General features: G+C 43.3%; 1 protein-coding gene across 1 annotated transcript in view; it reads left to right on the forward strand.

Annotated features, from left to right (window-relative positions):
* Positions 1–743: 743 nt before the first annotated feature.
* Positions 744–13,705, forward strand: part of man1a1 (mannosidase, alpha, class 1A, member 1) — a 590,495-nt gene continuing 577,533 nt past the window's right edge. The window contains exon 1 of the mRNA XM_070885307.1: positions 744–1,518. Within this exon, the coding sequence (XP_070741408.1) occupies positions 1,000–1,518 (519 nt within the window). The 5' untranslated portion in view covers positions 744–999. The remainder of the gene's footprint in view (positions 1,519–13,705) is intronic.

Below are 13,705 nucleotides of genomic sequence, written 5' to 3' on the forward strand. Positions count from 1 at the left end.
ACTGGTACAGCGCCGTTTATCTACTATAGCTAAACATCTCAAACAGTTCGTCAACCATTTGTTTGCCGGTGGTGCATTTCCATCCTCAATATATTCACATTTCCCTTGAGATTTTTCAAACAAATCGGTACAATTAATTATAAATAATTACACGGATTGGTTCTGACTGTAAAGAGAAACGCAAAAAAGTATAGCAATACAAGTGCTACGTGCTCAGCTTTCTGCAGGTTTTGCAGCAGATCGTCAGATTACCATTGAATACTAACATCGAAATTGTACAAGAGAAAAAATGGGAGGGCGGGGCAACTAAAAACAACGAAAGCTGAATTAGGATATTGATTTGAAATAAAAGTAGAACAGAAAGTAATGGAGACTTCCTAGAGCTGCATTATAAGCGAGGCCCCGTATCACTAATTAACTGAAACATTGCAAACCACACACACACACACAGGAAGGAAAAGGCGGAAGCAAAAAAAAATACATTGAACAATTAACTTTATTTCCTGGTCTTGTAACGAAATCATGTGACGGGCTTGAGTGGCAACATCCCGGGCACGGAGACACAGTGTCAGATTGGCTGGCGCTCGCGCTCCTCCCATTGTCCCTGGAGCGCGCATTGGCGAGCCGCGCTGTCAGCCCCGTCGAGTTGGAACCTGGCCCTGGGGCCCGCGACGCGCGTCATAGGCCGAAGCCATTGTCCCTCTCGGAAGGTTGGGGGCGGGCTTCCGCTCGCGCTCAGGCTCAGGCTCGGCGTGTGTTGGTTTGGAGCAGCAGTTTGCAGTCCTCAGTTCTTATGCAGACGTGTTACACGATGGACAGGTGATGCATTGCAATAGCCTGTTCTTCAATTCAGTTCCAGGCAATACAGCACCACCTCTTCACACCCAAACACGAAAGCCTCTCCATGGCAATTTCTGGCAACTGACAAAAGTCTCAAACATTTGAAAAGTGTTGAGCAGTTTCTCTTTTTTTGCCCGTTTACAAAACCAAGAAACAGAAATGCCACCAACAACTCTTCTGCCTTTCACTACTCCTAGTACTAGTCGGAAGTCAGTGAACAACAGTTCGGTTTTAATCAACCGGCCTGCCTTTCGACTAACTGAGAAATTCCTGCTGCTCTTAGTTTTCAGTGGCTTCATCACTCTGTGTTTCGGTGCTATCTTCTTTTTACCCGACTCGTCCAAACTGCTGAGCGGGGTCTTTTTCCACTCGCAGCAGACTTCGATTTCAGGGAACGGACCGAAACCGGACGGCAGAGAGTTCGAGGGAGACAAGTTAAGCAAGATTCGCGAGGATCACGAGAAGGCTTTGCGGGAAGCAAAGGACACCCTTCAGAAACTGCCCGAGGAAATAAAACGAGACATCAAAGAGGAAAAGGATAAAGTTGTCCAGGATTCCGTGAATAAGAAAGAAGGAGCCCCGCGTTTGCCGAATGTCGTCTTCCGCAAACCTGTAGGCGCAACAGGGCGTGAACCGACCGACCCTGAGACACGAGAGAGACAAGCGAGGATCAAAGAGGTACAGAATCTTTACAAATCACTGAATTATTGATCACCTTGCTGCTTTCTTTTTCTCTAAGTCTCATCACTTTCTATAAGGGCTAATGCAGGTCTTAAAACGGGTTTAAAAAAACTTAATTCTATTTCCTTTGGGCATTTTCAGCGAACGTGTTTCTCTGTCAGCGGTGCAACTTAGGTATGTCAGTGATCTTCCTGACTCACGTCGGCAGTCCCGATCCGGATGCAAGTCTGAAGTTGTAAATTGGTGCGTTATGTCACAGCAGCACACTACAATGCTGATCGCATAAACGAACAGGAAGAAGGCAGTAGATTAGAGTATTCCCGTGGACATTAAAACTATCATTCATTTAAAAAAAATGTAGACATTTAAATCACGCCAACAGCATCTGATAAAGCGCCTTTAACGTAGTAAAACGTAATTCAAAAGCTTGGAGCATGTTTAGGAAATAGTTCTGAAGCAAAAGTTTTTAAAAATTCTGTACTTCAAACCATTTATGGCATTAACATGGAAAGTGGAAATACTCATTTTAATATCTTTGATTTAATGGTAATTGGAATAATGCTTGTCATGGATATTAATTAGTCCTTACAGCAAATATTTTGGAATCAAATTAACTTCGGGAAATGCATGCTATAAAAGTGCTTTCCCCAGCCTTGCTAGATTTGATGGTTAAAATAATGTTTTATTTTCTTATAATGGAGTACATATTTTCCTGACTATCTCTTCACTAATCTAAAATGAGCTCTGCAGACTGGAAAGTCTTTGGTTCAATTCTGGATATGTCTGAGTTAGAAGTTGGGTGATATTGCCCTCAGTATTCACTGGGCATAGAAGGGAAATGGTTAGTGTCTCTTGTTGTTTGTTGACCTCTGTTAGAAAGTACTAGTGTTTGGGCTTGGTGTGATGCTCTACCCAGTTGGTACTCTTGCCATTGAAGATTGGCAATTTCAAGAAGTTACTGCAAGGCTGAGGGTGGCCCGAGAAAAGTACCCCGATAAGAGTTGAAAGAGAATTGCACATAGATATTTAGCTAAGTTGGGCCAATAGAATACTGATGAATCCTGAAAGTACACAATTTGTAGCGCAAAAGTGAGAGTAATCCTTTTTGACTTGTTTTCCCATATATATGCACTAGATTATCCAGAGAACCATCTGTTTCTCACCAGTAGACTCAACTGGTTAATGGACGGCACCAACAGACATATGTAGTATACAAAGTGTTTTGATTTTTATTTTGGTCAATGATCATTTCGCGTTGTTTGCAAAGTGTTTGGTATCTAGATCTTATATTACATTCTTCACTACAACATACTTTGTTAAACATGGTTCTGTCCAGAAACCAATAAACACAGAGAAAGCTTATTTTGAAAAGGCCATGCTTTTAATTTGTTAATCATAGCCCAAATGTGTAAACTATTCCAGTAAGAGAAAAGCAATATGGAAGAGAGATCAATTTAATTTTGATGGGATCATTCGTATAACCCTAGTTGACATCCAAAGTAAGATATACTTCAGTTAGAAGTGTAAAGGAGAGCCAGAAGGAATGCTCCAGTCATGCATTGAAAATAATTAAGATATATCTTGTACTTCACAAGAAGACTTTCCTTGTTAAGTGGTGATGATACAGTGGGAAAAAAAGGTAATTTCCTCTTGGGCCTAACCCCTGAACCCCTCCTGATGAAGTATCACACCAACTCAACGACCACTGCTTGTCTTGCTGCCCCTCAACATCAACTTCTCTCTTCAAACCTACGGTCATCACCCCCTTTATTTAAAAACCTACCCTTGACCCTTGCATTCACTCAAGCTCCTGTCATATCTCCAATTTGCAGTTCCTTTATAAAGTTATTATATGTGTCATTGCCCTCTAATCTTTGACCCACTTGCTGTCAAGTCCCTCAAATCTGCTTTCCTTTTTGCTCACAGCACCAAGTTGGCCTGGGTGAAAGTTACCTTCTTTTCCTCCTCTTCTCTCTGTCTTCTGATATAGTCGCCCATTTGATCTTCCTCTTCACTGCCTTCTCTCTGTAGTTCACCTCTATGGCATCACTCTCTTACAATGCATTCCTTTCTTATCCCAATCCAGTTAGTACATTACATAGAAACATTACCTCCAATAGCTGCTTCTTCCATGCTTGCATGATTTCCTGAAGCGTGCTCCAAGACTCCATTGTGAACTCTCTCCTATTCCTTTTTATGTACTGTCAGAATTTCCATCAGCAAAATTCAAGCAGAGCATTTGTCCTGCTAAAGAAAATTTCTGCACTTCAAGTTTTTTTAATAACTTTAAATAATTACAGCAAATGTGTTTTGAAAATTGGTTTCAGCCAGAAGTAATTTCTAGGGACACTCGCTATATCAACAGGGAAAGGATTGGAGATTGGTTGTTTAAGATGAAGCCCCAGTCACTTCTGAACTGAAGCTAAACAAATTCTTAGTTGTTTGAAGGACATGGGGATTTTTATGTTCAGTCCAGTTTCAGTCAGCAATGTCATGGTTTCACTTGCTGTCAGGTGTCAGAACCAAATGGATTGCAGCTGCTTTTACATTTTGGCACTGGTGAGCGATACTTGGGCCATCAATTTACAACAGGTGGGTCTTGTGCTTTTTGGAAACTGGTGGCACAAACCTGCTAGCAGCTTCAGTGTACATTTGCTGGGTTCACTTAGATGAGGAAATTCACATTTGGGGTTGTCATCTGGTACATGAGATGCATGTGTCAGGGAGCAGCACCCTCTCAACTCAAACTATAAGAGCAGCTTAACACCTTGTACACAATGTTAAATAAAATGGTTAACATTCTAAGTGACTGACCATTGAGCAGGAAACATTAAAATGAGTCTGCTTCAACATCCTAGTAAAAGCAGCCATTTAATTGAGGAACAGCCTTGCAGTCTGCATTTCCTTGCTGTGCGCTGCTTCAACTTGACTCTCTCTAAGATCATTTCCTGCATAATGTCCATTAGCAACTCAGTCAGTAGCTGCTGAAAAGAACTAAAATCCTGAAAAGGATTTTAAACTGTCTATTTTCTTGTTTTGAAGCAGTTTATATTTTATGCAAGTGCAAAGTTGTACTTTTAGTATCTCACTGTGGCTTACTGCTACTATGTATTCTGTTTGTATATAAATCTAGTAGTTTCAGCTTGAATAGAATGGTCTCACAGCATGGGATATAGCGCTGCTTAGAGTCAGCAGAAGAATGTGGTGAGCATTCTACTTGATCTCTAATGCAGTGTACTGTTGGAGATAATTTAGTCCCATGTCAGGTTTCAGTTTATTTGAGACTTGGACTGATAAATTTTGCTTTGAGCAAGAATTAAAAATGATGAGAAAGCCAGAACTGTAACAAAGCCACTAAAAATATTGTCTTGCACAGATTTTTATCTCCCTGGCTGCTTAGTTAGACTTGCTGACTGCTCAAGGCTGATCTATGCATGACACCCCTCACCCTGTTCATTGCTAAGACCATTTACTTTCATCTCCAGAACATAGCCTTTGCCCCATCTCATCCCACCCCTCATCGCTTTAAGGTCCAATATCTTCTTGCTCTTCACCTTGCCTTTCCCAGCTGCACTCGACACAAACTCAAATTTATTCAGAATTTTTCAATCCGTATCCTATCCTACGTTGTCACGCACCATTCCACTCTGTGTTTGACTTCGTGTTGTCCTGTTGATCAGCTTGTTGATTTCAAAAACCTGTGCCCTCATCTTTAAATTCCTATCACTTAGTTTTCTACCACTTCGTCCACTGTGCACCTCTTCTCCTTGCCTCCTCCTCATTACTGGTGGAGGAGCCATCAGCCACAAACCCTAGAATTCCGCACCCCACTCCTTAGCCATCTTTGCATCCTCCGCGATCCTGCAAATCCCCTGGGAGGACAGATGCACTCACGTTAGCGTCCTCGATCAGGCTAACATCCCCAGCATCGAAGCACTGACCACACTCGACCAGCTCTGTTGGGTGGGACACATTGTTTGCATGCCTGACACGAGACTCCCAAAGCAAGTGCTCTACTCAGAACTCCTACAAGGCAAGCGAGCCCAAGGACACCCTCAAAGCCTCCTTGATAAAATGTAACATCCCCATAGACACCTGGGAGTTCCTGGCCAAAGACCGCCCAAGGTGGAGGAGGTGCATCTAGAAGGGCGCTGAGCATCTTGAGTCTTGTTGCCGAGAGCATGCAGAAATCAAGCGCAGGCATTGGAAGGAGTGTGCGGCAAACCAGTCCCACCCATCCTTTCCTTCGACTGTCTGTCCTACCTGTGACATAGACTGTGGTTCCCCTATTGGACTGTTCATTCACCTAAGAACTCACTTTTAGAGTGGAAGCAAGTCTTCCTCAATTTCGAGGAACTGCCTATGATGATGACTAAACCTTCAAAATTAAAATTCATTATTTGTAGTTCCAACCATAACAGATAATATCTGTCTTGATTCAGGGATTGTTGTTTTACACAGAATAGTGTTTCATTCGGAGATGAGTCTTTTGCACCTAAATATTGACATCAGAATTTCGCTTTTTTTATCAGGAAGGCAGAATGTTTGTTTTGGAGGATTTCCTCTCTTGGGAGGAGCTGCATCCTTTTGATCTGGTAATTTAAGTGCAGTAAGATCATTTGTGGAATAACTGTAAAGCTAGTGCCGACAATAGAAATGATTTGGTTGTTTGAAGAGACACCTTTCTATCAACGACAATTATAGTCACTCTCTGAGATGGTTAAGTTAGGTTTCACATCCTTATCTTTGCACATAACCCTATTTTACTTGTTCAAAATCCAAGTTATCCTGCAGGATCACAGTATATTTAACAGCTTTTTTGATCTGATTGATTTTTCAACTGAACAATCTTAGTTTTTATCTTTTCCACCCATCTCTTTCCTCCCTCCTTCTCATTAATGCTGCCTCCCGCAGGTTAATCTAAGCCTGCATTCTCCAAAGCTGTTGGTGGTGCAAAGCTGATCAGCAGAGAGATGTGCTTCTGTTTGAGACCAATCTTTTGCGATGGAATACTTGGTTGTTGTACAGTGCTCTATCTAGTGGCCTTGCAGCAAACTGACAGAAATCATCAGTTCGGGTGGTAGGTGATTTGTAACTTTAGCAGAGATGGGGATTCAGACCTGTGGCTCTTTGGGCTGTTCAAATATATGCAGCTCGGGTGCCCCCTCCCCACAAAAATAGTTAACTTTGTTTTGCTAACTATTTTCAGGGCATATTGTCTCTTGCTGGGGAATGATGTGTGACCTCAGTAGCATTCTAAGAGCATAGGTGTTATGATTTCATTGTTATTTTAAAGGAATTCTATCTTTATTGAAATGCAAATTTAGAATCCTCTTTCCTGCATTAAATGATTGTTATTGGTCCTCAAAATCTAGCCAGTTGCACCTCTCCAGCTGGGCTATTGTGTACATCTGTTATTGTGCCATAAGTTGCCTGGGGGACGGGCTGGAGTTGCAGGTAGGAAGGAGGATGCAATTGCTGTCAGTCTTTGTTTTTAAATGGTGGACCTGGTCTGTTGTTTTGAGTATTATGCTGCTAACACTCATAAACAAAAGGTAATTGGTGGAAAATTAAAATAATTTAAGCACCACCAGTGATACATTAAAGCTTCAACTTCTTTAGAATTTAACGCAGTTGAAAGAGTTGGGTGCAGTTTTTGTGAATAAACCAACTTAAAGTATTTCCATTTAAGTACAGTTTTTAATATTGTAAGAGTTTTGAAGTGAACACCTGATGGTTGCAGCCCCCTCATTATGGGCTTACTCTAGTAGGCGGACTTGAGGTCCACTGACCAAAAATATTGGTGAGCATTGGGCCTGGAATTTCCAAGGAAACACAAGTGGGTTGAAATTATGCTGTGTAATTTTAGCAACAAGAGTGACTGTTAATATTGCAAAGCACAATTTCAAATGCCCTGTTCTCTTTTAGGCCAGTAATGCCATCTGAAGAACTCTTTACCATTGAGCCAAGACCAACACTAATGACATGGAGCCTTTAGTTAACTTTTACACCGTGTGAACTGTTAGTATTCACTGACATTTGGGAGCCAGTGATTTTGTATAGGTATAGGTTCAGTATAGGTTAATGCACAATACAGGTTGAATGAACTAGGAAACCGAGTAAAACAGAACATACAACTATTTTTTGTCTGTTCTACTGTGTAAACCAAGCAGTAATTGCTTGTATTATAAGTGTTGTATATGTGGACTTGTATTTACTCTGTACAGCCACCAGAGGACTCATTCCCTGGAGTCCCAAGGGATCCCATAATCCCTTGGGAGCACAGGTATTAAAGAAGGCTTCACAGGTTGGAGAGGCACTCTGGAGACCTACAATAAAAGACCACGGTCACACTTTACTTTGAGGTCAGTGTTCAGTCTGACTCTTGTTCCATACACAACAACTGGCGACGCGATAAATAGCGAACCCAAAGATACAGAGAACAGTGGGCATCCTGAAGAAATTTTCGGAGGGAGACGATTGGGAAATTTTTGTGGAGCGACTCGACCAATACTTCATGGCCAACAAGCTAGATGGGGAAGAGAGTGCTGCCAAACGAAGGATGATCCTCCTCATCGTCTGTGGGGCACCAACGTATGGCCTCATGAAGAATCTGCTCACTCCAGCGAAACCCACGGAGAAATCGTACGACGATTTGTGCACACTGGTCCGAGAGCATTTGAACCCGAAGGAAAGCGTTCTGATGACGAGGTACAGGCTCTACACCTACAAAAGATCTGAAGGCCAGGAAGTGGCGAGTTATGTCACCGAGCTAAGACGCCTTGCAGGACATTTGGAGCACATGTTCAAACTTTTTCGTACTTGACATTGGCCACGAAACCATACTTCGCAAACTTTTGACTGTAGAGACCCCAACCTTGAGTAAGGTCATAGCGATAGCCCAGGCGTTCATAGCCACCAGTGACAATACGAAGCAAATCTCTCAGCACACAAGTGCTGCTACAAGTACTGTGAACAAAGTGATGTTTTCAAATCGTAACGTACAGGGCAGCTCTCGCATACCTGAAGCTGCATGCACGCAGATGTCTGAGACCACCATCAAGGGTGATGAATGCAAGGCCATTAACACCTTGTTGGCGCTGCGGGGATGATCATTTCCATTCATGCCGATTCAAAGGATATGTTTGCAAGGGCTTTGGAACAATGGACACCTTCAACGAGTGTGCAGGCGAGTTGCTAAGCCTGTTAAACCTGCAAACCACCATGTTGCAGAGGAGGATCACAACGAAACAGTGTCAGATAGAGGAGGCAGAGGTACATTGGGTACACACATTCACCACGAATTGTCCCCCGATAATGCTGAATGTTGAACTAAATGGACTCCCGATGTCAATGGAGCTGGACATGGGCACGAGCCAGTCCATCATGGGCAAAAAGACTTTCGAAAGGTTGTGGTGCAACAAGGCCAATCTTAACTCCAATTCGCATGAAACTAAGAACTTACACAAAATAACTAATTCCTGTAATCGGCAGTGCTAGCATAAAGGTCTCCTACGATGGAGCGGTGCACAAGCTACCACTCTGGGTGATAGCGGGTGATGGTCCCACGCTGCTCGGCAGGAGCTGGCTGGGAAAGATACACTGGAACTGGGATGACATCTGAACACTATCGCCTGCTGACGACACTTCGTGTGCCCAGGTCTTAAATAAATTTCCTTTGCTGTTCGAACCAGGTATCGGGAAATTCCCCAAGGAGCAAAAGTGCAGATCCACCTAATTCCGGGGGTGCGACCCATCCATCATAAGGCGAGAGCAGTATCAACAATGATGAGAGAGAGAGTAAAGATCGAGCTAGACCGGCTACAAAGAGAGGACATCATCTCAGCGATCGAGTTCAGCAAGTGGGCCAGTCCTATTGTTGCAGTCCTCAAGGGAGACGGCACCTTCAGAATCTGTGGTGTTTACAAAGTAACCATCAATCATTTCTCCCTGCAGGATCAATACCCACTACCAAAAGCTGACGACCTCTTTGCAATGCTGGCGGGAGGAAAGGCGTTCACCAAGCTGGCTTCAGCCTACATGACGCAGGAACTGGAGAAATCATCGAAGGCCCTCACCTGCATCAACATGCACAAAGGTCTTTTTGTTTATAACAGATGCCCGTTTGGAATCCGATCAGTGGCAGCAATATTCCAGAGAAACATGGAAAGTTTACTGAAGTTGGTCTCTCACACCGTGGTCTTCCAAGACGACATCTTGGTCACAGGTCGGAACACAGTCGAGCACCTGCAGAACCTGGAGGAGGTTCTTAGTTGACTCAACCGCGTGGGGCTCAGGTTAAAACGCTCGAAGTGTGTTTTCTTGGCGCCTGAAGTGGAGTTCCTGGGAAGGAGGATTGCGACGGACGGCATCAGGCCCACCAACGCGAAGACAGAGGCAATCGAGAATGCATCGAGGCCACAGAACGTGATGGAGCTGCGGTAGTTTCTGGGACTATTGAACTACTTTGGTAACTACTTACTGGGTCTCAGCACCTTGCTAGAACCACTACATGTCTTACTACGAAAAGGAGGCGAATGTGTTTCGGGCAAAAGCCAAGAAAATGCCTTTGTAAAAACGAGAAAATTGTTATGCTCAAACAAATTGCTTGTGTTGTATGATCCATGTAAACGTTTGGTACTAGCATGTGATGCGTCGTCATGTGGCGTTGGGTGTGCATTGCAACAAGCTAATGATTTCGGGAAACTGCAACCGGTTGCTTATGCATCCAGAAGTCTGTCTAAGGCCGAGAGAGCCAACAGCATAATTGAAAAAAAAGCGTTAACATGTGTCTATGGGGTAAAGAAAATACATCAATACCTGTTTGGGATAAAATTCGAATTGGAAACTGACCATAAGCCACTTATATCCCTGTTTTCCGAGAGTAAAGGGATAAATGCCAATTCATCGGCTCGCATCCAGAGATGGGTGCTCACGTTGTCCACATGCAACTACGCCATCCGCCACAGGCCAGGCACAGAAAACTGCGCCAATGCTCTCAGTAGGTTGCCATTGCCCACCACGGGGATGGAAATGGCACAGCCCGCAGATCTAGTCATGGTTATGGAAGCATTTGAGAGCGAACAAATCACCCATCACTGCCCAGCAGATCAAAACCTGGACAAACCAGGACCCCTTATTATCTCTAGTCAAAAGCTGTGTGCTTCGCGGGAGCTGGTCCAGTGTCCCAGTGGAAATGCAGGAAGAGATAAAGCCGTTCCAGCGGCGCAAAGATGAAACGTCTATGCAGGCAAGACTGCCTTCTGTGGGGCAATCGAGTAGTGGTCCCCAAGAAGGGCAGAGACACCTTCATCAATGACCTCCACAGTACCCACCCAGGCATCGTAATGATGAAAGCGATAGCCAGATCCCACGTGTGGTGGCCTGGTATCGATGCAGACTTGGAGTCTTGCGTTTACAGATGTAATACATGCTCGTAGTTAAGCAATGTACCCAGGGAGACGCCGCTAAGTTTATGGTCTTGGCCCTCCAAACCGTGGTCTAGGCTACACGTCGACTGTGCAGGCCCGTTCTTGGGTAAAATGTTCCTTGTGGTTGTAGACGCATACTCCGAGTGGATTGAATGTGAGATAATGTCGGCTAGCACGTCCGCTGCCACTACTGAAAGCCTGCGGGCCATGTTTTACCAGTGCTGAGTTCAAAGAATTCATGACCCGTAACTGGATCAAACATGTCACATCTGCCCCGTTTAAACCAGTGTCCAATGGTCAGGCAGAGAGAGCAGTGCAAACCATCAAGCAAGGCTTGAAGAGGGTAGCTGAAGGCTCACTGCAGACTCGCCTATCCCGAGTCCTGCTTAGCTACCGCACGAGACCCCACTCACTCACTGGGATCCCACCTGCTGAACTGCTCATGAAAAGAGCACTTAAGACAAGGCTCTCGTTAGTTCCCTCTGATCTACATGAACAGGTAGAGAGCAGGCAGCTTCAACAAAGTACAGACCATGATAGCGCAAATGTGTCACGCAAGATTGAAATCAATGATCCTGTATTTGTATTAAATTATAGACAAGGTCCCAAGTGGCTTCCCGGCACTGTTGTGGCCAAAGAGGGGAGCAGAATGTTTCGGGTCAAACTTTCAAATGGACTCATTCACCGGAAACACTTGGACCACATCAAACTCAGATTCATGGACTACCCTGAGCAACCCACCTTGGACCCTACCTTTTTTGATCCCCCAACATACGCACCAGTGGCAACCGACACCACGGTTGACCACGAAGCAGAACCCATCATCCACAGCAGCCCAGCAGGGCCCAACACATCAGGCAGCCCAGCAAGGCCAGCTGCACAGCAGCTCAGCGAGGGCCCAACAACACCAGCTTTCACACCGAGACAATCAACCAGGGCAAGAAGGGCCCTAGATCGACTCACATTGTAAATAGTTACACTATTGACTTTGGGGGGAAATGTTGTTATACATGTGGACTTGTATATACTCTGTACAGCCACCAGAAGACTCATCCCCCGAAGTCCCAAGGGATCCCATAATCCCTTGGGAGCACAGGTATTAAAGAAGGCTTCAAGGTTAGAGAGGCACTCTGGAGACCTGCAATAAAAGACTACGGTCACACTTTACTTTGAGCTCACAATGTTCAGTCTGACTCTTTCTCCATACACAACAATAAGGACTTATTGTTCAACAATTGCTCTTTATATCTATTAAATCAAAAACTCTGATAGCTAAGTTTGATTTTTTTTTTGTGCCTGAGATACAGATAGAATAAGAACAGCATTTTAAAAAAACTGCAATTAATCTGTTGTCTTAGCTTGTCATTTTGATAATTGACCAACTGATTAGTTTGAAACATGTAGGTTTGTCAAATTATTTTCCTCTTTGAAGCTTTCTTTTTGAGCAGATTAGTTCCAGGGCCACCCCCAATCATGTTATTTCTTTTAAACCTTTGAAACTTCAATGGGTCTTCAAGTTGAAGTGTTATTGGACTTTTCGTATCGGCATTGAGCTTCTCTACAGTCTTGGACATCTCGCAAGTAAGAAGCCTCAAGCATGTTTCTGGTGTGATATTTACCGTTGGAAAGTATAAGGGGTGTGGCAGGGATTATTTTGTCGTCTCTTCCACCGCACCGTCAGATTTTCCAAGCAACTGGTGTTTTTTTTTAAATTCACACAAAATCTGTTTTGCTTATGATTTTCAATGAACTACATCACGTTTTTTTAGTGCAAGTCTTTACATAAAAGACGAACAAGAAATTAAAACCAAAATTAACATAGAAGTTAATGTTAGCTTAATGTCATTTTTATAGATTAACCAGCATTTTTGATGTTTAAGTGATGTACTGGTACCCTGTACTCATAATTATAAAATAACTAATTTGGGTTTCCATAGTGAACAGCTTAGTGTTACCTAGCAGGCATTCATTTCTGCTTACTTTTAAAATTTGATGTATGTCGACAGGAACGTTTTGTTTGTGTTAATGGCCAAATAAACATTGAAGATGTGTATTTAATTTAAGTGCACAAGATCACCAGATTTGGTAATAACAACGATTGCACACTCTACCCCTTCAGGGCAAAGACTGTTTCTGGGCTATGGTATCCATGTGAATTTTAAATCGGCTGGATGCTCTATTAGAACAACAGAAACCTAGTTTGGCATTAGTTTGTCCCTTCTGAAACACTAAATACACTGAGTAAAGTCAATTCAACCCCCTCCCCCTCCCCCGCCCATGCAAGTTACAAATATGTGTATATTTTAAAGCAAAGTTTTTAATGTTGTATATCAAGTTAGGTTTGCAGATCATGTGTGAAAGTGTTTGGGTAATTTCCACCATGTATTGGTAAGTGTTGAACTTAGTGGTTTGGACCTTTGCCTCAAAAGTACTAGCAAGTCATTGCATCTTCCAGCTGGAATTATAGGTTGAGGGATGGAGCTAGTCCAGAGAGTTGTGCACTAAGCAATCAGTCTTTTTGGCTGAAAGTGAGTGATCCGGAAGGAGAAGAGAAGCAATTTATAAAATCTGGCACTAGTGAATTGTAACTTTTCATATACAGTGTGCTGCATTTGAACTTAAGATCATTGGGAAATATAGTTAAGCTTTGTGCAACATTATGCCCGAATTTAAAGCTGTAACCAGGTAAAGGTGGCGATCTAATATGCTGGATTGTCATCTACATTAGTGCCTGATCAATTTTTTTGTCATTG

This window comes from Pristiophorus japonicus, chromosome 7, assembly GCF_044704955.1.
Source record: "Pristiophorus japonicus isolate sPriJap1 chromosome 7, sPriJap1.hap1, whole genome shotgun sequence".
In the NCBI taxonomy this organism is placed as follows: domain Eukaryota; kingdom Metazoa; phylum Chordata; class Chondrichthyes; family Pristiophoridae; genus Pristiophorus; species Pristiophorus japonicus.